The sequence below is a fragment of the Convolutriloba macropyga genome, chromosome 15, assembly GCF_964194025.1.
Source record: "Convolutriloba macropyga chromosome 15, txConMacr16.3, whole genome shotgun sequence".
In the NCBI taxonomy this organism is placed as follows: domain Eukaryota; kingdom Metazoa; phylum Xenacoelomorpha; order Acoela; family Convolutidae; genus Convolutriloba; species Convolutriloba macropyga.
In genome coordinates this window covers 25,892,857-25,917,642 of record NC_134482.1, presented here as the reverse complement: position 1 = coordinate 25,917,642, position 24,786 = coordinate 25,892,857, and the positions used below count along the sequence as shown (strand labels likewise).

The following is a 24,786-nucleotide window of genomic DNA, read 5'->3' as shown; positions in this document are numbered from 1 at the left end:
TTAAGTTTAATTTGAATTAGTTTAAGGTCAAACGAACTCATATGTGCATTAAAATTCCCTAATAAGAGGCTTCTGTGGAATGAATTTTAACAAGCTTTTTTAATTTATCGCTGAATGTTTTTTAGCCTAGTTTTTTGAGCGTCGTCAGTTTTTTTTTCAATTTAGATCTGTATCTGTTTCTATCTCTATTATATGGCACGCTGGTCCCTTCTTTCGCAGCTATTCCGGCACTCTGCCGGCTATGTTCTAATTTTAAAGTAGAGTGAGAAAACGGTATTTGAACAAAAAATCGCCTTCTCGCTAGTGGTTTTTTGTTCAAATGCGGCAATTTCACTTTGGTTTTTAATGTTTTTTCAATTTTTAAAATTGGATTTTTTTTGTGGTTTTCCCAATCCATTCATCGTTCATTCTAGACCTAGTTTTTTGTTTGAACCAAGTTTCAATTTATCCTTATTGGTTATTTGTTAACGTGCGGCTGTTTGACTTTGATTTTCTGATTTTTCTATTTTATCAATCTGATTTTTTCAGAAAGTTTTTCAAATTCACTCATAGTCCGTTCTAAGTCTAATTTTTTGCGTAGTCAATGAAAATTCTTTGAATTGTACGTCGGGACTTAACCTGCTATGTTTTTTTTCGTCGCAATTTTTATTACGACCATATGACGTCACAACCACTTCAAATCTGCTCTTTGTTCATTCGTTCATTCAATTTCAACTTGAGTGAGTGAGTGACGTCATTTTTCGCTCTTAGTTGAGCGAGTTTTTTTTGTTCATTTGCGTGATTTTTTGGTCACACTTGACTCACCTCACTCACAAAAATGACTTCCTCACTTTGAAATTGACTTTTATTTACTTTAATTCAAAGAGATAAGATCAATTGGGTGTGTCACTCTAGATGAATGTTATTGGAAAGCAGCTAATAGAGGCAGCAAAAACTTATACAGATTTTCAATCAAAATATAACATCAGCCTTCAATGAAAAGATGAATTTTTTTGTTTTGTCTTTACTCCTGTTTTTTTTTGAAACTGCAGATCTACGAAGCTATTGCGGCTCTTTTCTGGCAATCTACCAGCTATGTTTTTCTTTTCGTCCTCAAAAATGAGATAAACACCCGGAGGGCATTGATTTCTCCTAGAGCCTTTCGGGTTGCAAAACTTTAAGTATGCGGTTCACCGAGACAATTTCATTTGTGAAGGTGTAAATTTTGAACTAATGTTATCTAAATTAAATTTCACAAGTGTCAGCAGCTTAGTTCAAGTGGCGGATTCAAATGAAAATTCAAATGAAGAGCAAAATTGGGGGATTTTTTTTACTTTGAATTCTGTTAGTTGTCATAGTGGTATAGAATAACCTCAAAAGCGCTGGATAGATAGCTCAAAGCATGATATTATCTAGAAACTAAAGATTCGAAGTAAGTTTTATCTCGTTAATTGAGTGGAAGAACATTTGACGTGCTTTTTTGGGGTCTAGGCGGTGTTTAATTTTTCAGGTTCTGCTATGCAATATCTACGGAGTTTTTTTCTCTCCCATAGTTTTTGTTCAAGATAAATTATTGAAACTCCATTGCCGCTACTGACGTTAATTTAGGACCAGAAAATGAATGATGTTTGTACAGTTTTTTTTTTGAGTGCGTAGTTTTCAACTTTTTGTCAAAAAATGCCAAGATAAATCGTTAATCTTAGATGCCGTTTAATTATAGCATCTAGTTATCTTTTACCATTGGTTCTCTACAGTCACGTAAAAATGAAGTTACCTTAATCTGTTGAAATCAACAAGTGTACTTGTAGAAATATGTCACCCCAATTAACCATTCGTCTGAAGATTTTAGTGTTCGAGCAAATGCAAAATTTTTTGCGCCTCGCTTGTTTGAAAGCCATTCTTGCGTTGGTTATCTTTTTGGAGATTACTGATGATATCTTCTCTTAGAATCAGAAATATAAAGCAGTGGAAAAAGAATAGCTTGATGAAAACGGTTGGTCAAGATAGAAGTTTGCTGTATTTATTCGCACTTATTTTGACTACTGATTGTTTGGGAGGGGAAAACTATTATTGATTGCTCTCAAACGTAGTTTGTAGCAATTATATAAGTCATGTTGTTCTTTTTTCATGCAATATCGTTTTCGTAAAATCGTTTTATTCGTCAGATTGTTTTTTCGTCTGAGCATTTCACTTTTCGTGCTCATGAACGGGGTAAACAGGCAAAGCCTCCAGGGCATTAAGTGGCTGAGCAGTTTTCTTAAAGCCTTAAAGATTACAAGTCTTTTAGTTGCGATTCACCGAAGCTGTTGAGAAGACATAAATTCATGGTGTGAAAGGTGATCTCCCCCCCCCCCCCCAAAAAAACAAAAACAACCGCTCGCCAGTCGTTTGAGAGCGATTCGCCCGACATTAGTCGCTTATGTTTTAATTAGTGAACAATTCCTTTAGTTTAGAGTTTGCATAAGAGTTTACAAAAACAAAAAAATTGACATAAGCCAAACAAAAGTTGAAAACTGAGAACATTTTTTCAATTATAGGTGCCGATGATTCCCATAAGTTTTGCGTTTTGTGACAAGCGCTGTAAAATTTAATATTGATTTTCTGTATTTTAAAGAATCCGACTCTTATACAACGGTAACTATCAACATGTCTATGTGTCTATGCAAATAGTGACAATAATCTGATTTTATTTTTGCAGCAGCATCTTGCCTTGCACTGTTTTGTCTTGTAATCTGTGTAGGTAGAAAAGACCCTTTTTGTCTTGATTTCCTCTTGCTGCCCGGGTTGAACCTATTGCAGACATAAAGGGGGGTTTATATTCCAACTGGGCTAAGCTCAGGGGTAGTGGATGAACTTGCTGCGATGAATTGCTTTGATGTTGCATTGCTTCAAAATAAAAATTGTTCTGCATATTTTCCGATTTTGTGAATTGTATGGCGATAATTTATTCAATTATTTATCTTTTAGATGGCGCAATTGGAACAGGGGTCAATGCGGGTGGCGAGTCGGCAGGGTCGTCCTCCGCGTGTTCGCCCAGGCGCAGGAGCAGCCGATCCAAGAGCATAGGCAGCCTGGATATCTGTAGTCATGGCAGCAGTCCTCTCAAACTTACAACCGACAGTCCTCGAAAATCGGCAAGAACTCCCAGGTATCAGTATCTACCGGTGTATCCGTTTGAATATTTCCCTAAACATTAGGTAAGATTTCATTCTTTTTTGATAGGTAACATAGGCTGTCTGGTAATGACTAGCGCTTGGTATGTAAATTACACTAATCTGACTTTGTATGGATCTCAAACAAAATTTGAATTAACTACTTCATCGCTGTGCATGATTGTTTTGTTAAGCTGGCCGTTGACAGGTTTTTGCTTCTCTTTCCGCGTTGTTTTTTCTACGCTCGAGCTCTTGATTTCTGCGTACTCTGAATCACTCACATTCACATTTTTGAACAGCTGAAAGCAATTGAGCGCGCTTTCTGTTGATATTTTAGGTCTATCTAGTTTTTAAAATTGTATAGAAATTCTTGTGTTAGCAATTAGCGATAGAGTGGTTTATTATACGACTTGCTTACTAGTACAGAAATGGAGCTTATAAATGCGGCGGGGGGTCAAATATCACCCTTTGAACTATAAATATCTGCCTTCTCAAACATTTCTCAGTAGATTTGATAAGCCGTGTATTTAGAGCTTAGTAAAGCCCCTAAAAAGCTGCCCAGAGAGAATAGGAGTCTTGGTTTATTATACGAGCAGGAGTCTTGGTTTTAGTAATTGCTCTCGAACGAAGTTTAAAGCAATTATTGTAGTAGTGTGGAGTTGATATTAGAAGTCGGTTGATATTAGAAGCTCTTCAATGCTCTTGAACGAAGTTTGAAGTAATTAGTAATTTTAAAACGTGTCTTTTATTCAGAATTTTAAAACGTTTTTATGGAAAATTTTTGTTTGACCGTTTTGACTCTTTAAATAGAATATTCCAGATCTTTCTTTTGCTTACTTCAAATTGACTTTCGGTCTGCGAGAATAGGATAAACTGGCAAAGCAGTAGGGCATTCTCTACGGCCTATCAAATCTACTGAGAAATACTTGAGAAGGCGGATATTCATAGTTCAAAGGGTGATATTTGACCCCCCGCCGCACTTATAAGCTCCACTTCTGTATAGTAAGCAAAAAGACTAGCGTATGTGTTCGCTAGCTACAGCCAAAAAGCAAAGACATCGATGGTCAATCGGGAGCTATTGGTCGGCCGATAGTGGGTCTATGTTACAATTTTTAATTAATAGCCGCCTCAGCTTCTCAACCGGCTATTATAGCGCTACTATTTTTTTACAATTCAAAAAGTTTGATTTGGTTTTCCCAATTCAACCTGTTTTTTCGAGTCAAAATTGAGGACGTTTTCGTTAGAGCAAAGTTTATTTAGTTTTCATGCCAAACATATTTCGACCCCAGTTTTTTAATTCTTAATATTACTCGAAGTTGGTCTGGATCTATTCTGTTCACCGAATATCATTCTGTTTAATAGTCACTTCAGCAATTCCGGGCGGCTATTATTGCGGTCCTACTTTTTAAATTTCAAAAAATTTGAATTGTTTTGAGGCGCTGTCTTTTTTTTTAAGATCTGTTCACACATTTTCATGATTTTTGAAGTCAAATTGGAGTAGTGGTTTTGGTCACGCCGAAACAGGAAATGGAGCGAAAAAGCGAGTGGTTTTGCGGCGTGAAATTTTTTCGCTCTAATTTTAAAGCACAGTGAGCAAACAGTGTTTGGACAAAAATTTGCTTTTTCGCTAGTGGTTTTTTGTTCACATGTGGTAATTTCACTTCGATTTTTAATGTTTTTTTTCGATTTTTTGGATCAACTTTTTTTCTAAATGGTTTTCACAATCCATTAATAGTTTATTCTAGGCCTAGTTTTTTGTTTGAACCCAATTTCTATTTCTGTTTTTGTTCACATGCGGCATTTTTACATTGATTTTGTTTTTTTCTGCTTTGATTTTTTAGAAATGGTTTTCCCAATTCAATCCTAGTCCGTGTTAGGTCTAGTTTTTTGTTTATTCAATGAAAATGCTTTGAATTGTACGTCAGGACTTGTCCTGCTATGTGTTTTTACTTCGTCATATAGAAATTTTTCGCTTTACTTTAGTTCACAGCTTGTTAAACATTTTGCATGAAATCGTTTTGACTTCTCTAGGCTAGTTTCGCTCTCCTCTCATTCTGCTAAAACTGTTTCTATGCAGCAGTTGCTCAGCAAAACAATTCAAAATGAACACAGACAGTATCAGAAAACGAAATCAGAAATTGAAATGGGATAAACCGGGATAAACACAGAGAGCCCAGTTTTAGATGCCAGTAGTATACATAGCTGTGTAGTGACCACTACGGGGGGGGGACATTACATGTTTTAAGATAGGGAATAATCATGTATGCAAGGATAGATGGGACATTTGAGAAAAGGATCTTCGCCACGGTGGGATTCGAACCCGGATCTAGTGCATGGGAAGCCGATCTTGTACCACTGGGCCAAAGGTGTATAAAATCTATGAGGTTATATTTGTATATATTCTGGACCCGTTATCTACGCTTACTTTACATATTAAATTGGTTGTAGGTACATATGTAGTAAATTTGCGAGAGAGGTGGGTACATATGTAGTAAATATGTACTTTCCAGTAAACATGTATATATTCTGGCTTCGAACTACAGATGGGGGCATTTATGAATTTCAAACTATGAAAAAATGTCCCCTAATATTTTATTAGCTTCAAAGTGCTTTGCGCGCGATGAGTACATGTAAAGTAAACTAAAACAACCAATCACAGTCGAGCTGCAATAGGAAGCCAATTCAAAAAAATTTGTCATTTTACCGTTTTACACATTTCAAAACACTAGCCTAGTATTGATTTGAAAAATGACAAACCGAGTTGTAAGAGATGAAATTGATGGGGGTATTACAAACTTGGTTTTCGATGATGGAAACCGAGAGAGACCACCATGGCGGTGCTGTTCCAACACCATAGTCCCTCGATCAGAGGTCATATTCTTTGTTCAAGTGAGTATTATAGTGCTCATGATCAGTCTTTGTTTCGCCATGCTATTCTTGATATCAGAAAGTTGTGAGGAGAAGTCAATTTGGATTGCACTGCTTTCGAGTCTAGTTGGTTATATTTTGCCAAACCCCAAACTATGAATAAAGTTATTCTTACAAACGATAGAATCTTCATGGCAGTTGTAGGCCCGAGTGGTTCAGGGAAAACCGACCTAATTTTCAACATGTTGCAAAGTTCATCTTTTTACCCAAGATTTCCCAAAATTTATTACTTCTACAAAGAGTTCCAGGACATTTTTACAGCTATGCAATGCAAAATACCACAAATCGAGTTCATCAAATATTCTGGATTGGAAATAACAAAGAAACTTTCGAATTGTCTTCTCGTTTATGATGACTCATGCGAGGAAATATTTAACGACAAAGAGTTCGTAAAAATTGCAACATCGGGAAGACACAGAAAACTCCACGTGATTTATGTCAAACATAACTTATTCCAACAGAGCAAGTGGTCACGAACGATTGATCTCAACACCACTCATATCATTCTGTTTAAATCATTGCGTGACATTCAACAAATAGAATATCTCGGAAAACAGTTGAACTGCCTCCAATTACTCAAGGATGCATACAAATTAGCGACAGCTCAGCCATATGGACATTTAATTGTTGACCTTGATCCGAAAACCAGTCAAGGCTTACGATTTTCTCAACTTTTTGGTCCCGAACCGTCAGTTTTCTATATTCCTTCGGAGGAAGCCATTATTACACCAATTACGAATGAAAAAGAGACACTTGCTTATGCTGAAGCGCTGGTGCGTCAGCAGTAACCCGAAATCGAGCGGCAAGCGAATTTTCCTAGCCCAAGATATTGATTTCATTTGGTTTCTAAGCGATTGTGTTATGAACGTCCTCTCTGGTGTTGTCTCAATCAACAAAAAAGAACTGCAAAAATTCGAATCCCAACTGCGACAACTTTCAGAAAAACATTTTAACGCACTACAAAGAAGTAAGCTTTTCCAAACAACGAGAGGGCATTCTCTCATTCGACTAATTGCCAGACCTTGTCTAGAGTATCTGAAGAAAAATGCCAACTGAAGAATTTGTGATTATTCTCCGCAACATGTTTACAACTGAACAACCTCAGGTTTCGCAAATATTGAAGGACCCAGTTGCACGAAACAAATCAAAACAACTATCGCTTCTGCTGAGAACATTGAAACACGAGCAGCCAGAAGCAGTTATTCATCAGAACACAGAGCAACAGACTGATGACGTCATGGTTTCCGATGAGGAAGAAAAACGGCAAAATATTACAGATAGGTTTAAACAGAAAGAGTTTGATGAAATCAGTCAGAATGTGATTAATGACATAAATTTTCTCGAAAAGGACAAACTTGAAAAATCAAAAATAATTTTGAAGAAGATAAACCAATCGCGTAACATTTCTCTGGACGATGAAGGCGAAATTCTCATCGATGAGAGGAGCACTAACATTCCAGCTTCAACTTTCCTCTACGCATTACAACAAACATCATCGAAACTTTCGCATAACCATTATGAAGTGCTGAATTATTTGAACCTTGCACCACACCTCACTTGTAATACTTATGCAAAGAAGTTCATAAAAGTTCAGAAAGAGCAAAAATTACGTCAGTTTCCAGATGGAGGAGCCAGTGAACAGAAACCTTCTGTCGAGAGAGCAGAAAAAACAGAGACTGCTAGCTTTGATGAGGAAGGCTTCGCAGACGCAGAGGAAGAAATCAAAACGCCAACAAGCTGGAAAACTCCATTCAGTGGAAATCAAAAAACTAAATAACGTCTACATAAAAGGAAAAGCAGCCTTTGGAAGTGTTACCAACATCAAAAAGGAAAGGGGTTTATCACAGAAAAAAATTGAGAAATTCCTTCAATCGAAAAACTCGTACACCAAATATCGTCAATTCCGGAAAAATTTTCCACGATTGAAGGTAGTTGCTTACAGAATAAACGAGATCTGGTCCATGGATGTAGCCTCTATGGACAAAATAGCAAAGCACAATAATGGGGTTAAATATCTATTGGTTGCAGTTGACGTTTTATCAGGTTATTTACGTGTTCAACCTCTGAAAACGATGTATGCAAAAGACTGCGTTGAAGCCTTCAAAAAAATGATCAAGACGAAACAACCAGAGAAAGTGTGGACGGACAAAGGCACTGAATTCAAAGGCGAGTTCAAAACTTTCTGTGAAAACAAAAAGATTCATTTGTATACAACCGAAAACGAAACCAAATCGGCGTTTGCGGAAAGAAATATTCGATCACTTAAAAACATTATATACAGATACTTTTAAGAAAAATGGACTTGGAACTATATAAAGGAGCTTCCCAATTTCGTAAATATCATTAACAGTCGTGTTAACCGCGTCACAAAGTTAGCCCCAAATAAAGTTTTCAAAAAACATGAACCATTTTTAATTTCGATTGCTTTGGACAACAATAAATATAAACCACGATTCGAAGAGGGGGACCTGGTACGAATAGCGAAACCAGACGATACCTTCAGAAAAGGTTATACTCAGAATTATACAGACGAAGTTTTCACAGTACTACGATTGGCTACAACAAGTCCGCCTACCTACAATCTGATTGACGCAAACAACGTTAATATCCTAGGGAAGTTTTACGAACCGGAATTAGTACAAGTTAATGTGTTAAACACTGAAGAGGAGCAATGATTTCTAACAGCAATGAGTTTACAATTGACTTGTTATCAAATGCATCAATGGACGTTTTCAATGAAAATACTATGGCAGCATTTCGGAACCAATTATCACAACCAATACACTTACAGGGAGAATGGCAAGTAGCATTGACTTCTCTATCTTTTCCATCAAACATCAATAACGTCAACTCTGGAGAAATAGTTGTTTACAAGAATTCAATGACCGATCCAAATGAGTCGAGTAATCGATTAGGACAACTCAGAAAAATTCGGACTGGTATTTACAACAGCTGGGAAGATCTAGTCTCGGAGATTGTTCGCATTGCAAGACTAAAACAGTTCGATCGTAAGTTCGACAAGATAACGCAAAAGCTTGTGTTAACATTTGGGGAAAATGAAGGATTGTCATTTCAAGACAATGAAATTCCCAGCATTCTTGGTTTCAAGGGGACCCCGGACCCCTGCACACAATGGTTTTGTTCACATTGGTTACAAGAGAAACTTTGAAAAAGCGGCTCCGAACTCTCCTAACAGACATTTTGGTATTTTCCCCGTTGATATAACATGTGGCTCACAGCTTATTTTTGTCTACATCGACATTATTGAATATCAACATGTGGGTGACTCGCGGGTACCCATTCTCAAAATCATTGAATCGGAGAGACGTTTGAGAAACGGCAGCCTCAACACAGTAGCACCTGTTCACCATAAAACTTTCACAAACTTAGATTACAAGCGTTTACTTTCAAACAATATCCAGAGCATCAAAGTTGAGCTGAGAAGTGAGACTGGGAAACTAATACCTTTCACTGGAATCGGTAAAGTTGTCGTCAGTCTTAAATTTCAGAGAACGAGCTGACTGATGGAAGCGTACTATAATGATCAAGCATCCAATTCGATACCTCACTTCTCAGGACATTACAGACAAAGAGGAAGCGGTTTTGGAGCATTGGCTGCTGGCATTGGACGCGTGGCCTGACCTTTGGCAAGACGATTTATTTGGCCTGCAGCAAAGCGAATTGGCAGAGAGCTCCTTGTGCAAGGAGCGCCCGAGATAGCTGAATTTGCAACAAAGAAGAAGACAGCAAAGCAGGCATTAAAAAGTACAGTAGCAAAAACAGTAAAAAAACAATTAGGAGGATCACTTCGCATCGGTCGGCGCGTCATTAGACGAAAGAAGTCCCGTGGAAGCAAAGCTTACAAAAACAAACCTTCTCCAATTAAACGCGCCATTTAATCAAAAACCAAGCTGCAAAGAAGTCGATCAGATTTCTTCTCAAAAGTCAAAAATGCGCGCTAACATTGTTATCCCATCTGAGGCAACGCATAGTTCATTGGACTTGTTTGAGAAACCCCCTCTGCTCGTTACGTTTGACCAAGCTTTCGAGCAGAAAACTGGCCCCCTTTATTCTCCTACCGGATCTTCACTGGAATTTGAAATTGTTGGAGACCGAAACAATTTCATCGACTTACAGAAAATTTATCTTGAGGTAAAGTGCTGTATTGTGCAAAGCAATGGAAACAATTTACGTTATACTACTGGAGATGCCAATGCAAGCGACACACCTTTCTTCGTAAATAATATCTTACACTCTTTATTCGCTGATTGTACAGTGTCAGCTAACGGTAACAAAATTTCATCAGCTAATGGACACTACGCGCACAAATGTTTCATTGAAACTGAATTTTCTCATGGCTCAGACGCGAAAAGTACATGGTTGAAATGTCAAGGATACGAATACGAATCTGATCCCAACACAATTCCAAACGCTTCTATTGCCCAACGGGAACTACTTGTTCGAAGATCCATCCAACTTACACTATACGGTAAAGTTGCTGTAGACTTTTTCTCATGTGAGAAGCACCTAATATGTGGTGTCACAATGCGAATCTCTTTCCGAAGATCACAAGATGACTTTTTTATAATGAGTGAAGACGGTGCAAAGCATTATAAAGTGAAAATGGATGAAGCTAATTTGTTCGTTCGCAAAATGACAGTATCGGATAATGTGGTGGGAGCAATTGAAAAAACCCTTCTGAAAACCCCAGCCATGTATCGATACAACGAAGTTATTTCGAAAGCGTTTCTCGCAACGGCTGGACAACAAAGCTGGAAACAAGAAGATATTTTCACAAAGGAACCCATTCGAAGACTTATTATTGCAATGTCTGCAAGTGCCGCTTTCATTGGAACCAACACTGAAAATCCATTTTCATATCGAAAGTTTGGTCTAAATGAGATAACTGTTTACCGCAATGGATTTGCAACTGCTGGTACGCCAATGTCGACCAGAGACGACAAAAGGCTATACTTCAATTCAATGGGAGCCTTGGCTTTCATTGAAAATGGTCACGGTATATCCTTGGCTGATTTCCCGCGCCATTATATAATGGTGTTTGATCTTACGAGTACACAAGAAGCCACGCATGATTTCATTCACCCCGAATTAACAAATTCATCATTATCAGTCGAACTTAAGTTCGGTGCAGCATTAGCAAACAACATTGAAATATTATTCTTGGGAGAAAAATGTTCAACAGTATACATCGATTCTGCAAGAAACGTTTCCAAAAACTCTCTGCCTATGAGCTAATGGATGAAGATCAGATATTCAAGTTGATACAGCAATGCAAACACTTGAAACATAAATTCAACGGTGTCTATGCCGCAGACAACTTCCCCCTGAAAATGTCGCCAAATTCTTTTACTATTGTCAACGCTTCACCTGCTGCATCAATTGGTACACATTGGCTTGTGTTAGCCAAAAGATATGCGTCTCCAATTATCTACTTTGCAGACCCTTTGGCTTTACCAATTTATTCGTATAAGCATATTTGCGATCACCTAAAGGGTATCAGTGCGGACACTATATATGTGGATCTTATGGAAGATAGACGAGAAACCGGAAAACCCTTGCAATGCGCGAACTCGCAACTGTGTGGACTTTTTTGCATATATATTGCTCACTATCTTATGACTGATTACTTTCCCTATATTCCTGATGTAAATGAGATGCAGCTGCTGTCATTTGTTAAACATATGAATTAAAATTTCTCCAAAAAAATTCTGAAAGTTCATTAGATATATAATTCTGAGAATCCAAAAAAATACAAAGCCAAAAAGTTGAAATAGCGGTTCAATGTCAATTTCTAATAAACATTCTTTAATCTCTGAGAAAGGCAAATAAACTACGTCTGAAATCTCTAAATTTTACAGACAGAAAGCCCCCAGATATGTTGATTTTATAGTCTTCAGATAAACATAAGCCTAAGCAGCTCTAGATAGTTGAATTTTTTCAGAGGACAGCCGCCAAGCGAGATCTTACACAATGTCAATAAGTCCCCCCGAGGACATAAAATTTTGTTGACGCGTATTGTGATTAAAGCTTGCTTAAAACAAATAAATAAAGTTTGCTTTCAGCTGATTGGCTAAAGATATGCGGATTACTTTGATTACATGAAGCAGTCTTTCACTCATTGCTTTTTGCCTTACTTTCTACTGATCAGTTGACTAAAATCTTTCTGCTCTTATTTTTAAACTCTAATTTTACTGCTTTCAATCCTGTTCTCTTCACAGCTGAGGGTTTTTAGCGCTATAAGCTGAAGTTTTGTTCAAAAATGAACCCAATAGTTTGCGACATTTGTCAAAAAAAGCTTTCTGATAAAAGAAGCCTCCGACGACACAGAAAAACAATTCACAGAAAATTTACGCCCCCCGCAACTCGTTCGAATGTCATGACTGTGGCTATGAGACCCAAAGCTTATATGAAATGAGAGGCCATGTGACGGTTCAACACGGACAGACCAATCCTCGATACTGTCTTTACTGTAACAAAATCTTCAGCAGAGACCTTGACTACATGGAACATATGAATAACGTCCATGGTTTGCCAACATGGAACGTTGACGCAGACACGATCTCTGAAAACGGACTACTACCAGTTGAAAAAGCTTTCGGAAACAGCATGAGGGAGTACGAAGTGAAAGTGGGTGTCCGCGAGATTGACCTGTTACACGCCATGCAGGTTAAAAGTGAAGAGATCAAGAACATTGTCAGAATAAGTGTGCAGCAGAGTCCTCAGAAAATCCAATTTGGAGCTGTGATACAGCTCAGAAAACCAGTTGAAGACTCAGAAGACTTGTCTGAGGAATCACACAAGATAACAATTCATGTGCAGTCAAAAATGGAACGAGTTGACTTCGGAGGCATTGCAGACGAAAGTTTTCACCAAATGGTTGAACAGATGCTTTTGTCACTTAACAGCTTTGCATCTCATGGTAGCGGTTGGACTTTGGATCAGATAATTAAAATTGAAATTCGCACAGTAAAATCGAAGCCAATCGAGGGCTCATCGTACTTAGCGTTACCACATAAGCTCTCGCAAACGTCAGCTCTTCTGAACATCAGAAACAGGGAAGATGAAAACTGCTTTTTATATTGCTTCACAGCGGCATATCATTTGAAGTATGGGCCACGACTTGTGCCAAAAGGAACCTCAAGTCGACAAATTACTAGCCCTCATACATATGGGCCCGAAAACAAAATTGCCAAGCAGCCAATTGGACAGTATTACATGCCCATGGGATTTCACCAGATGAGTCGATTTGAGGAGCTGAACAACGTGCGTGTAAACGTGTTTCGGTAAGTTATGCTTTATTATATTTGAAATAAAAGCATCGTATAATTGTTTTCATTGGTTATATATATTCCCCCTCTCACACTCCTCTTTTGATTGGAAACTAAAACACGCGTTCAACTTTAGGTACTCAGACGAAAAACTGATCCCCTTCCGTGTCTCAAAAAAACTCGATTGTGAATTCAATCTCGATTTACTTCTTCTAAGCGATGGAACCATGCATCACTACGTCCTGATCAGAAACTTGAAGAGCTTAGATCACAAAGTGAGGAAAAGAGTTCTACGCATTGATAATCATCTGTGCAGGAACTGTTTTCATGTCTGTAGTTCAAAAGCAAGATACGAAAAACACATATCTTGTCAAGAGAAGAAGCCAGCTATTGTGCGAATGCCAGCTGAGAACAAAAACTCCTTCACCTTTAGAAAACTACCAGCGCTCTGGTTTGCTCCAGTGGTTGGCTTTTTCGATCTCGAGTCAATCATTGAGCCGGTCACGACTTGTAGAAACGACCCACAGTTCTCCGATTCAAGAGTTATTGAAATACACAAACCATGCAGCTATGCCTTGCTGTTCATTGCACAAGGTCAAGAAGAACCATTTCATTTTGAAGGTGAACGAGGTCCTGGAGTAATGCAGCAATTTGTGGAGTCGCTCGAGAAGATGGCCAAGACAATATATGTCAAGAAACAACAAAACAGATACTTTGACGGCATACCGACAATAGCAAGAACTAACGTTGAGAACTGTTGGATTTGCGAATCTCCATTAGATCAATCGATCGAACACCCAACAGTGCTAGACCATTGTCACTTCACGGGTGAGTTTCTTGGCTGGGCTCATAATGAATGTAACATCAACCGGAAACTTTTGAACTTCACGCCAGTATTTGCGCATAATCTTTCAAACTATGATCTCCACCACATAATACTAGCACTTCAAGGAAGCAACATGCGAAACCGAGTTACAATAGTCCCAACCACAGATGAAAAATATATAGCACTCGAAATTGGAGTTTTCATAAAAATGCGGTTAGACAAAAACAAAAAGGAACGACCAGTATACGAAAACATAAGACTGTTGGACTCTTTTCGGTTCATGCCTTCATCTCTTGACTCATTGGCTAAAAATCTGCCAGCTGAAGCTTTCAAGTTGCTGGTGCAGCACTTCAGTGAATGGCCAGAAAGTGCTGTCGACAAGTTGAAGCAAAAAGGCTTCTTCCCTTACAGCTATATTGACAACTTCAACAAACTGGAGGAGTCCAAGCTGCCTCCGCGTTCTCTGTGGACCAACAGTTTACATCAGTTTGAAGTTAACGTAACACAAGAAGAATACGAGCACGCAGTAGAAGTATTTAAAATTTTTGAATGTAGTACTGTCGGTGAATACTACGACATTTATCTGCAAACAGACGTTTTTCTGTTAGCGGCAATTGTTGTCTGCTTCCGAAAGGTTTGTTACGAAACATATGGTTTGGACTGCTGCCAATACTATACTGCATCGAATCTATCAGGCGACGCAATGCTGAAAACCTGCAAAGCCCCCATAGAGTTGCTAACCCAGCGCGAGCACCTAGACATGGTAGAAAATCTGATCCGCGGAGGGATCAGTTCCGTTTACAGTAAAAGATTGGCAGTAGCCAACAATAAATATCTTGATAATTTTGATGCAACGAATCCGTCAACCTTCATTATAATGATCGACGCAAACAATCTTTATGGTGGAGTGATGGAAAAGTTTTGCTTACCACTTAACGATTTTGACTATTTCGATCAGGTATGGGATTCAGAAATTGAACCTGAACTAATCAACAAAATTCTAGAGACTGCAGATGACAGTGATGTTGGCTACATCGTAGAAGTAAATCTGGACTATCCCGTCGATCTTCACAATCTACACTCTGACTTCCCATTAGCACCAACGAAGGACAAAATTGATGCATACTGGCTGAGTGACTACCAACGAGAACTCCTTGAGCAGATGCAAGTGAACGCGCCTCCTTCGAATAAAAAACTTATTCAAACTCTATTCCCAAAAACGAAATATACTCTGCATTATCAGACACTCAAGTTGTACGTTGAGCTAGGGCTGAAAGTAACCAAAGTTCATCGAGCACTTGCATTCAAACAGTCCAAATGGCTGGCGCCGTACGTTCAGCTGAACACTCAAAAGCGCAAGGAAGCCCAGAACAAATTTGAAGAGAATTTCTATAAGCTCATGGTAAACAGCGCTTTTGGGAAAACATGTGAAGGCAAACGCAACCGGATTAAAGTCAAGATGGTACGTGATGAACAAGAAGCCTTAAAATGGACTAGTAGACCTGAGCTGAAAACTTTTCAAATCCTTGCTGACGATTTGGCTACAGTAAGTCTCAACCAGACCGAAATTTTATGGGACAAACCTACAATTTTTGGAGCGTGTATCCTAGACCTCTCAAAAAAATTTATGTACGAGTTCCACTACAAAACCATGAAACAGAACTTTGACTGCAAACTGCTTTATTCTGACACTGACAGCTTTGTTTTTGAGGTGCAAACAGAGGACTTTTTTGCAGATATAGAATCAAAACAATTGACAGAGCTCTTTGACTTCTCCAACTTCCCAAGGAACCATCCACAATACGATGGAAGCAATGCAAAAGTGACGCTCAAGTTCAAGGATGAAATGGCTGGTCGCACAGTTTCTGAGTTTGTAGGTCTCAAGCCCAAGCTCTACTCGATCAAACTTTCCGAAGGTAAATATTTCTTTATATACTCACCAGTTTTTCTTTTGCATATATTACGATGAGAAGACGTGAGAAGACGTAATCGATGGTTCAAACTTTTTCCAAAGTCAGTTTCTGTTGTCTAGTGGCTACAGGTGAAATCAGGTGTTCAATCTATGTTAAAAACTTTCACAGGTGATACGAAGCAGTCAGCTAAAGGGGTCACCAGAGACGCGCGGCAGAGAATGACTCATGAATTGTACAAGCAGGTTCTCTTGGGTGGAGAAACAGTACGCCTGCTAAAAACAAGAATTGCATCAAGCAAACACCAGTTGATGACAGTTGTCACCAATAAAAAATCGTTGTCTGGATACGACGACAAGCGTTATATTTGCCAGGACAAATTAACAACGCTACCATTCGGACATAAGCAATTGCTAGATGAAATGTTTGCCCGACAGATTACTTGCAATCCAGAGTGGGGTGCAAGCGATGAGAGTGACAACGAAGTCCTGGCAGAGTCTTCCATGGAACAGAGCCCACCGCCTACTCAGTACACTCCACAAACAGAGCTGCAGGAGTTCTGGTCTCCGCCTGACCCAGGTCTCAACCAACGATCATACAGCGATGATGAACTTGAAGAAGACCTGATCGACTTTGAACTGTTGAGCGAGCAAGATGATTTCGACCACGACAGGTGCTTATTTATTGACGATGAAGCTGAGGAATCAGATCGAAGTGAAAGTTGTCGCGACATTTGCTCTACTTCAGAAGTATTTTCCCTCGAAAACCCTCCTGATGCGCCAAGAAAAAAACAAAAGTGTAGGTCAGAATCAAATCTAGATGAGAACAGCGTCCTCAATAATACCCCAAAAGTATTTTTGACAACCAAGAAAAAGTTTGAATTTGTCTCCAGTGATGACGGTGATATCCCTCAGAAACTCAGGAAGCATTCAGTAATTGACTTGGACTCTGATAGTGCTACACCACTATAAACTTATGATTCTATCTACCGTTTATGACAATCATAAATGTGGTAATGTGGTTGTCTCCCTTCGGGTTGAGCCTACGTACCGTAAATGAAAAAAACTTTTCACTTCACCTCCAAGTGAAGACAAAAATTTTTCTGCAACAAAACACACTATCCAAATCATTACACAGTAGGATATGAATGAATGTTTTATTTACCCCCTATACCCCTTTTGAGAAATGCTAAGTATCGATTAGGTAGGCTGCAGGGGGGACCAGGTATGAATGAATAAGTTTTTTTACCCCCTATACCCCTTTTGAGAAATGCTAAGTATCGATTAGGTAGGCTGCAGGGGGGACCAGGTATGATTGAATAAGTTTTTTTACCCCCTATACCCCTTTTGAGAAATGCTAAGTATCGATTAGGTAGGCTTCAGGGGGGGAGCAGATTATGAATGAATAAGTTTTTTTACCCCCTATACCCCTTTTGAGGAACGCTAAGTATCGATTAAATAGGCTGCAGGGGGAGCAGGTATGAATGAATAATTTTTTTTACCCCCTATACCCCTTTTGAGAAATGCTAAGTATCAATTAGGTAGGCTGCATGGGGAACCAGGTATGATTGAATAAGTTTTTTTACCCTCTATACCCTTTTGAGAAATGCTAAGTATCGATTAGGTAGGCTGCAGGGGGGACCAGGTATGAATGTATAAGTTTTTTTACCCCCTATACCCCTTTTGAGAAATGCTAAGTATCGATTGGTTAGGCTGCAGGGGGACCAGGTATGATTGAATAAGTTTTTTTTACCCTCTATACCCTTTTGAGAAATGCTAAGTATCGATTAGGTAGGCTGCAGGGGGGACCAGGTATGAATGAATAAGTTTTTTTACCCCCTATACACCTTTTGAGAAATGCTAAGTATCGATTAGGTAGGCTGCAGGGGGGACCAGGTATGAATGAATAAGTTTTTTTACCCCCTATACCCCTTTTGAGAAATGCTAAGTATCGATTAGGTAGGCTGCAGGGGGGACCAGGTATGAATGAATAAGTTTTTTTTACCCCCTATACCCCTTTTGAGAAATGCTAAGTATCGATTAGGTAGGCTGCAGGGGGACCAGGTATGAATGAATAAGTTTTTTTTACCCCCTATACCCCTTTTGAGAAATGCTATGTATCGATTAGGTAGGCTGCAGGGGGGACCAGGTATGAATGCATAAGTTTTTTTCACCCCCTATACCCCTTTTGAGAAATGCTAAGTATCGATTAGGTAGGCTGCAGGGGGGACCAGGTTATGAATGAATAAATTAGGTAGGCTGCAGGGGAATGGATGAATAAGTTTTACATCGTAAAAGATAAGCGCGGAAAAAGTGCGCGTTGAGAATCAGGAGAAAAGCGTTCTTTCTTCGTTGCCATGGTATAGAGACGCGAAAAGCACATGTTCATAGTTACCTCCGTAGATCATCTGTGTTGATTGTAGCAATCTGTCATAATCTACCCTACAACTGATCTAAGTGTCTAAGTGAGCTCAGTGAGTGTTTGTGAATGGTGGTGCGTGTTAAAAGTTTGTGAACTGGTGTCGTCTAATTTTCGCAATGGGGTTTCTCTAAACCAGCAAGGTCCGCTTCCTGATCATTGGGGTTGCCAAAGTCAAGAAGGCAAAGAGTTTACTGGCGTCAAGCGAGTACAGTTCCTGCTACTCTTTAGACTGTTTATCTCAATACTTGTTTCTCCAGACAAGACTTTATAATAAATTCCTCAAAATATAGAAACCATGAACAATTAATTGTACAAATAAGAGCAGCATCTAATGAAGTGGAAAGAATAATTCCTTCCGAGGAGATTGAAAAAAGTTTTAAAAAAAGTTTGCCGTAAAAAAAGATAGAAAGTTTTAACAGAACTAACCATAGCATCGTTTTCTTCCTCCTTGCTCCCAGCTTTTGCTCCCATACCCATCCTGCTCAGTACTTGCTCTCAGCTTTGCTCTCCGTTCCGTTCTGCTCTACCCTCGCTCCCAGCGTTGATCCACCGCCCTGCTCCGCCCTCGCTCTGTCATGCTCTCCCTGGATTGCTCTCCGCTTCGCTCACCCTTCTGCTTCCCACACTGCTCTAGGGCGTAGCTTAAGACCAAGTACACAAGATATTTTTCTTCAATACTCTTTATATGTTCAAGTGAAAACCCGCTTAGGCAACTAGCATGTAGCTTAGGACCAAATGCGCAAGTTATTTTTCACCAATACCCTTTAAATGATAAAGTTAAAACTCGCTTAGGTAACCAGCAGGTAGCTTAGGATCGAATACACAAGTTATTTTCGGCCAATACTCTTTATATGTACAAGTTAAAACTCGCTTAGGCAACCAGCAGGTAGCTTAGGAGCCAATACACAAAGTATGTTTCACCAAAACTCTTCATATGTACAAGTTAAATTGGATAGGCAATGGATAGGATAGGACTCAATGCATATGTCTTTTTTCACCCTTGCAGCCTTTCTAGAATACACTAAGTGTTTATTGGAAAGGCACTGGATAGAATAGGAATCAGTGCATATGTCTTTTTTCACCCTTAAAGGCTTTCTAGAATATACTAAGTTTTCATTGGATAGGCACTGGATAGGATAGGATTCAATGCATATGTCTCTTTTCACCCTTACAGGCTTTCTAGAATATACTAAGTGTTTATTGGATAGGCAATAGATAGGATAGCTAAGAATGCATATGTCTTTTTCCATCCATACAGGCTTTTAAGAATACACTAAGTGTTTATTGGTTAGACACTGGATAGAATAGGACTCAATGCATATGTCTTTTTTCACCCTTGCAGCCTTTCTAGAATACACTAAGTGTTTATTGGAAAGGCACTGGATAGAATAGGAATCAATGCATATGTCTTTTTTCACCCTTTAGGGCTTTCTAGAATATACTGAGTTTTCATTGGATAGGCACTGGATAGGATAGGATTCAATGCATATGTCTCTTTTCACCCTTACAGGCTTTCTAGAATATACTAAGTGTTTATTGGATAGGCAATAGATAGGATAGCTAAGAATGCATATGTCTTTTTCCATCCTTACAGGCTTTTAAGAATACACTAAGTGTTTATTGGTTAGACACTGGATAGAATAGGACTCAATGCATATGTCTTTTTTCACCCTTAAAGGTTGTCTAGAATATACTAAAAACTCATTGGATAGGATTCAATGCTTGTCTTTTTCTCCCTTACAGGCTTTCTAGAATACGCTAAGTGATTTATTGGATAGGCACCAGACAGGATAGGATTCAATGCATATGTTTTTTTCACTCTTAAGAGGCTTTCTTGCATTTACTAAGCATTTAATGGATAGGCACTAGATAGGTTAGAATTCAATGCCTATGTTTTTTTCACACTTGCAGGTTTTCTAGAATACGCTAAGTGTTTATTGGATGGGGCACTAGATAGGATAGCTAAGAATGCATTTGTCTTTTTAACCCTTACGGGCTTTCTAGAAAACGCTAAAAAACGGTCTATTCCCACTAAAACTGTTTGTAGGTGCAAATGAAAATCGGCTAGGTGCCATACAGGGTTTTAATGGCCCGGGCACGAGTTGATTTTAAACCCGCCTTGTTTGTAGAAGCAAATCAAAAATTGTTTAGGTACTCCACAGGTACCTTTTATAAAAGCGTCGATTTACTACTAGTGCCTCGAGTGTCAAATTATAATATGCTTTGAACCGATACTCCTGAAAAGTACCAGCAAGTCTGCTTAGGTGCCCTAGATTCATCTAGTGTCAAAGCAGTTATTGTTAAATGCTCCTTTTTGTATATGTAGCCAAAAGTCCCTGAAATATTCTATTCATACCTTAGACGTAAAAGTAAAAAAAATGCTTACAACCAATACTCTTATGAGTATAGGACAAAGTTTTTTTTCATAGCTCTGGTAGGTGTAATTCAACACCCGACCAATCAAAAACTGATTATGATTCCTTTTTTCCCATTTTGACAAAGATATATGTCTGAACTGATGAAAACGGAGACGTCCACTTTTATTATAGCTCATCATGATTAAAGAATCAGTAAAGCACCAGCAAAAATTGATCAGTTCTTCGAAAAAAAAACAAAACTGAGCGAAAGTTTATCAGTTATTTGGAAAACACATCGCAGACAAGTTCATCACAAACACTTGATATCACCAGTAAAAGCTTATCAGTTTTTTGAAAAGTACCTTGACACTAAGTTTTTTCGCAAAGGACTTGGCAGCTCTTGGTTTTTGCACTTTGCGCGGCTTTGAGATCATCTGTTTTTTTGATACCTGAGGCTGGGACAAGACCGCTAGAACCACACGTTGATCGTGTCGTCCTGAATTGTTTTCTGGACACGCAACATTTGATGCATCCGCAACGCTTGGTACGGCCTGCTGAAACTCGGTTTCAACCACAGTAACATTCTCATCATCGTCAGAGTCCTCAATCTCGATTGGCACCGGTCGAACCATAAGAACACAATTGGTACAGGGGCATGGAGTACTGCGTGTTTCTGGTTTGAGACATTTATCACAGTTGCACAAATCCATGATCCCATATCTGCGACAGGAGCGAGTCGTGACTGAAACATATTTTGATGAAAAAGAGTAATCTCTGATTACTTTCCACCCCAACCCCCGATGCCATGTTAATTTTCTGGAAGTCATTTCTCGTAACCACTTTGTTGTCAGAGTACCTTTGAAAACTATTTACGCACACTCCTTCCTGATGATATGTCAACTTTCCCTACAGAACGCTGTCACAGATATATTCTTCTTACAGAGTACCCTCAGACAATTTATCCCCTCCTTGTTATCTTTCACCGAAACAGATTATATCGCTAAATTGTGAATGGGTTTCAAATACTACCCACCCCACCCCACCCCCCCATGAAATAGAAAACATGTCTTTATTCATTCATCCGGTCTGTTGGACAAAAGATTAAGGGGTTAAAAACAGAATTCACTAACCGCAATTCAAGCCAAGCACTTGCTTCGGGAAAAAAATACATTGTATATAACTTACCAGTAGTCTTGTCCATATTCGCTTGCATGTTTTCCATTCGCTCTCAATTAAACACTGTCAGAAAAACAGGCTTTAAGTCTGGAGGGTAGCTAAACGAATGAATGGTTTACAAAGAATCCAGTAAAAACAATAACTTTTCAAGTCTAGACTGATGAATCATGTCGCATTTTCACGAGAAACCTGGATCTTTTAACCCTCGGTTAAACTAGACGTCTTAATTTACCGACAACCAAGCAAAAATAATAAACATGAAGCGTAACATCACATAATAGACATAACATCAAAGAATGGAATAATTATTCTACAATTTAAATGTCAGCGGACAAAAGAACGCACAATAAATTAGCTAAAGAGTGTGCAGCTGAATCAATTCCAACTGCTAGAACATAAGTTAGGAAAAGTATTCAGCTTCGTGCATGGTTCCTTGGCGCAGGGGTCAGTCCAATGAGCTTAATAATCGTAAGGTCTCGGGTTCGAATCCCGTCTTGGTCAGAACTTTTTGGAAATGTCCCCCCCCCCCTGCATTATTACTATACCACATATATATATATATATACTACTCTCGAACTTGGTTCTTATAAGTCTTAGTTACCATCTCTAATGCTAATTGGTATTGATACTAACTCTGTATCGTCTCACTATTTAACAGGAGAATGTTCAACTACTAAATGACATCAAAATAATTTGCGCTTCAAAATTGTTTTTCTACAGAAATCAATTTTTCATTATTTTTTCTCTTCTTTCAATCCCGATCGGGGTTATGGGAATCAACGGTGGCTATTTTCTGGCAATCTGCGGGGTAAGTTTTATCATTGCTATTCGAAGTTGATAGTCGCAAAGCAATAACGTAGACTATTATTGGCCTTCTCTTGATTTTTTTAAATAGCCTCCCTCAGCCGGCCATTATAGCAATCCTATTTATTTTTTTAGTTCATCGAATAAAAATATGCTTCGCTTTACCTCATTTTGCCGCGTTTTCGACATTTTGCATAGAATTTTTTTGTACTTGTCCAGTCTAGTTTCTTTTTTTGCTCATTCTACTAAAAAGGTTTTTTAAACAGAAGTTGCTCATTAAAGCAATCTAAAGAATCGGTCTAGAAAAACGAAATCAAAATAGAAACAGGATAAACCCATAAAGCCCAATTTTAGATGCCTGCTACTTGAACTTTATTCCTATAAGTTTTAGTTTCCGTCTCTAATGCTTCGTTTGAAATACTAGCCAGTGTATTCTCTCATTATAAAACAGGAGTATGTCTAACAACAAATTGAAATGAGGTTCGCTCTTTAAAAATATTTTTGTACATCAAACAATTTTTTCTGTTTTTTTCAATCCAAATCTGGGTTACGGAATCAATTGTGGCTATTTTCGGGGAATCCGACGGGTATGTTTTTATGTGCAATTTATTAAGAACTTTTTATCAAACAGGGTAATGAGTTATCAGTTCTCTTTCGGCTAAGCGCGCAATCGACTAGAATCTCTGGAACTTCCTAATTCGGGTTCTGTGCCTCAGGTCAACGCATAGCAGTTTCAAATCTATCCTTGAGCAACCAGACAGTACCACAACTAACAACAGTACAAGCGATGTGAATGGGAACTACGACAGCAATGTGAACAACAATATCAACACCACGAATGCAATATTGAGGTTGGAAAGAAACAATAGCAAAGAAAGTAACAACAACCTTGATGATACTTCCTCCTCCTTACTCCCCCGCTCTCCCCCACCCGTAACACCAATCAACCCCCAATTAACAAGTGCAAACGCGCAAAACAATTTTACTAAAACCCTTGCAACCAACGCTGCTTCTGCAAAACCTTCATTTGGTTCATCAAATCACGCTCAGTTTGACACAGCATACCTACTAACTCAAACAACTAAAACTTCCAAGAACAACGAGTATCCCAGCTCTATCCCGGGTCAATTTGTCAGCGATATCGAAGAGACGAGTGTTATCAAACATGCACTCGCTTACGGCTACAATGCTTCACGTGTCCACGCATACCCTAAAGCACCCCTGGCAACCTTAGAAGGTGACGTATCCTTAAGTCACTCAAACACCACAACCAATTCTGCCAGGCATCAACAAGTGGCCTTACAGGATGAGGTTAATAATAATAGTTGTGCTAGCAGTGTTACTTCACCCGCCTTGCCTCGTCCGCCCTCGGAGCCGCCCAAGTCACCCAAGACACCAAGCAAGGGCAGCAAGAACGTGAGGTTAGTTTGTCGCAGTTGCATTATCACTTTGCATACGTGTTCCATAATACGGAATGCATAACAAGTAACCAGTACTTTGAAGTAGCCGAATTATGAACATATCAAAAACATACTTTATGGTATTTGGCAAGTCTAAAAGTTATTTAACCAACACGTGTTCTATAACTGTTACTGGTGAACAGTAGACAATGAAAAATGCTGCGAAAGTTTTTTGTGACAATATTCTAAACTACCAAGAGGACGTAAAAAATGTGCTGCGGAAAATGGCGTCTGGAATAAGAGCAGTTTATGCAAGCAAGAGCTCTTTCCCAATTCTTACAAGCATTAAACTTATGGATGCACTATTATTGGCTTGCTCCTGGTTTTTACTATCCAATTTATTAATATATACCAAGTTTGTAGCAATTATATTAGTCCTCACGGTCTTTTTTAGGCAATTTTTCGCTTGACCGATTTTTCGTCTGACGCTTTTGACTTTTCGTCCTCAAAAACGGGATAAACATGTAGCGCCCAGTGGGCATTA

At 38.8% G+C, this 24,786-nt stretch overlaps 1 protein-coding gene across 1 annotated transcript in view; it reads left to right on the top strand.

The window, feature by feature from the left end:
- LOC142354378 (uncharacterized) overlaps positions 1–24,786 on the top strand; it is a 63,774-nt gene that overhangs the window by 34,331 nt on the left and 4,657 nt on the right. The window contains exons 11-12 of the mRNA XM_075406654.1: positions 2,947–3,127; positions 23,559–24,263. Coding sequence (XP_075262769.1) covers positions 2,947–3,127; positions 23,559–24,263 — 886 coding nt within the window. The remainder of the gene's footprint in view (positions 1–2,946; positions 3,128–23,558; positions 24,264–24,786) is intronic.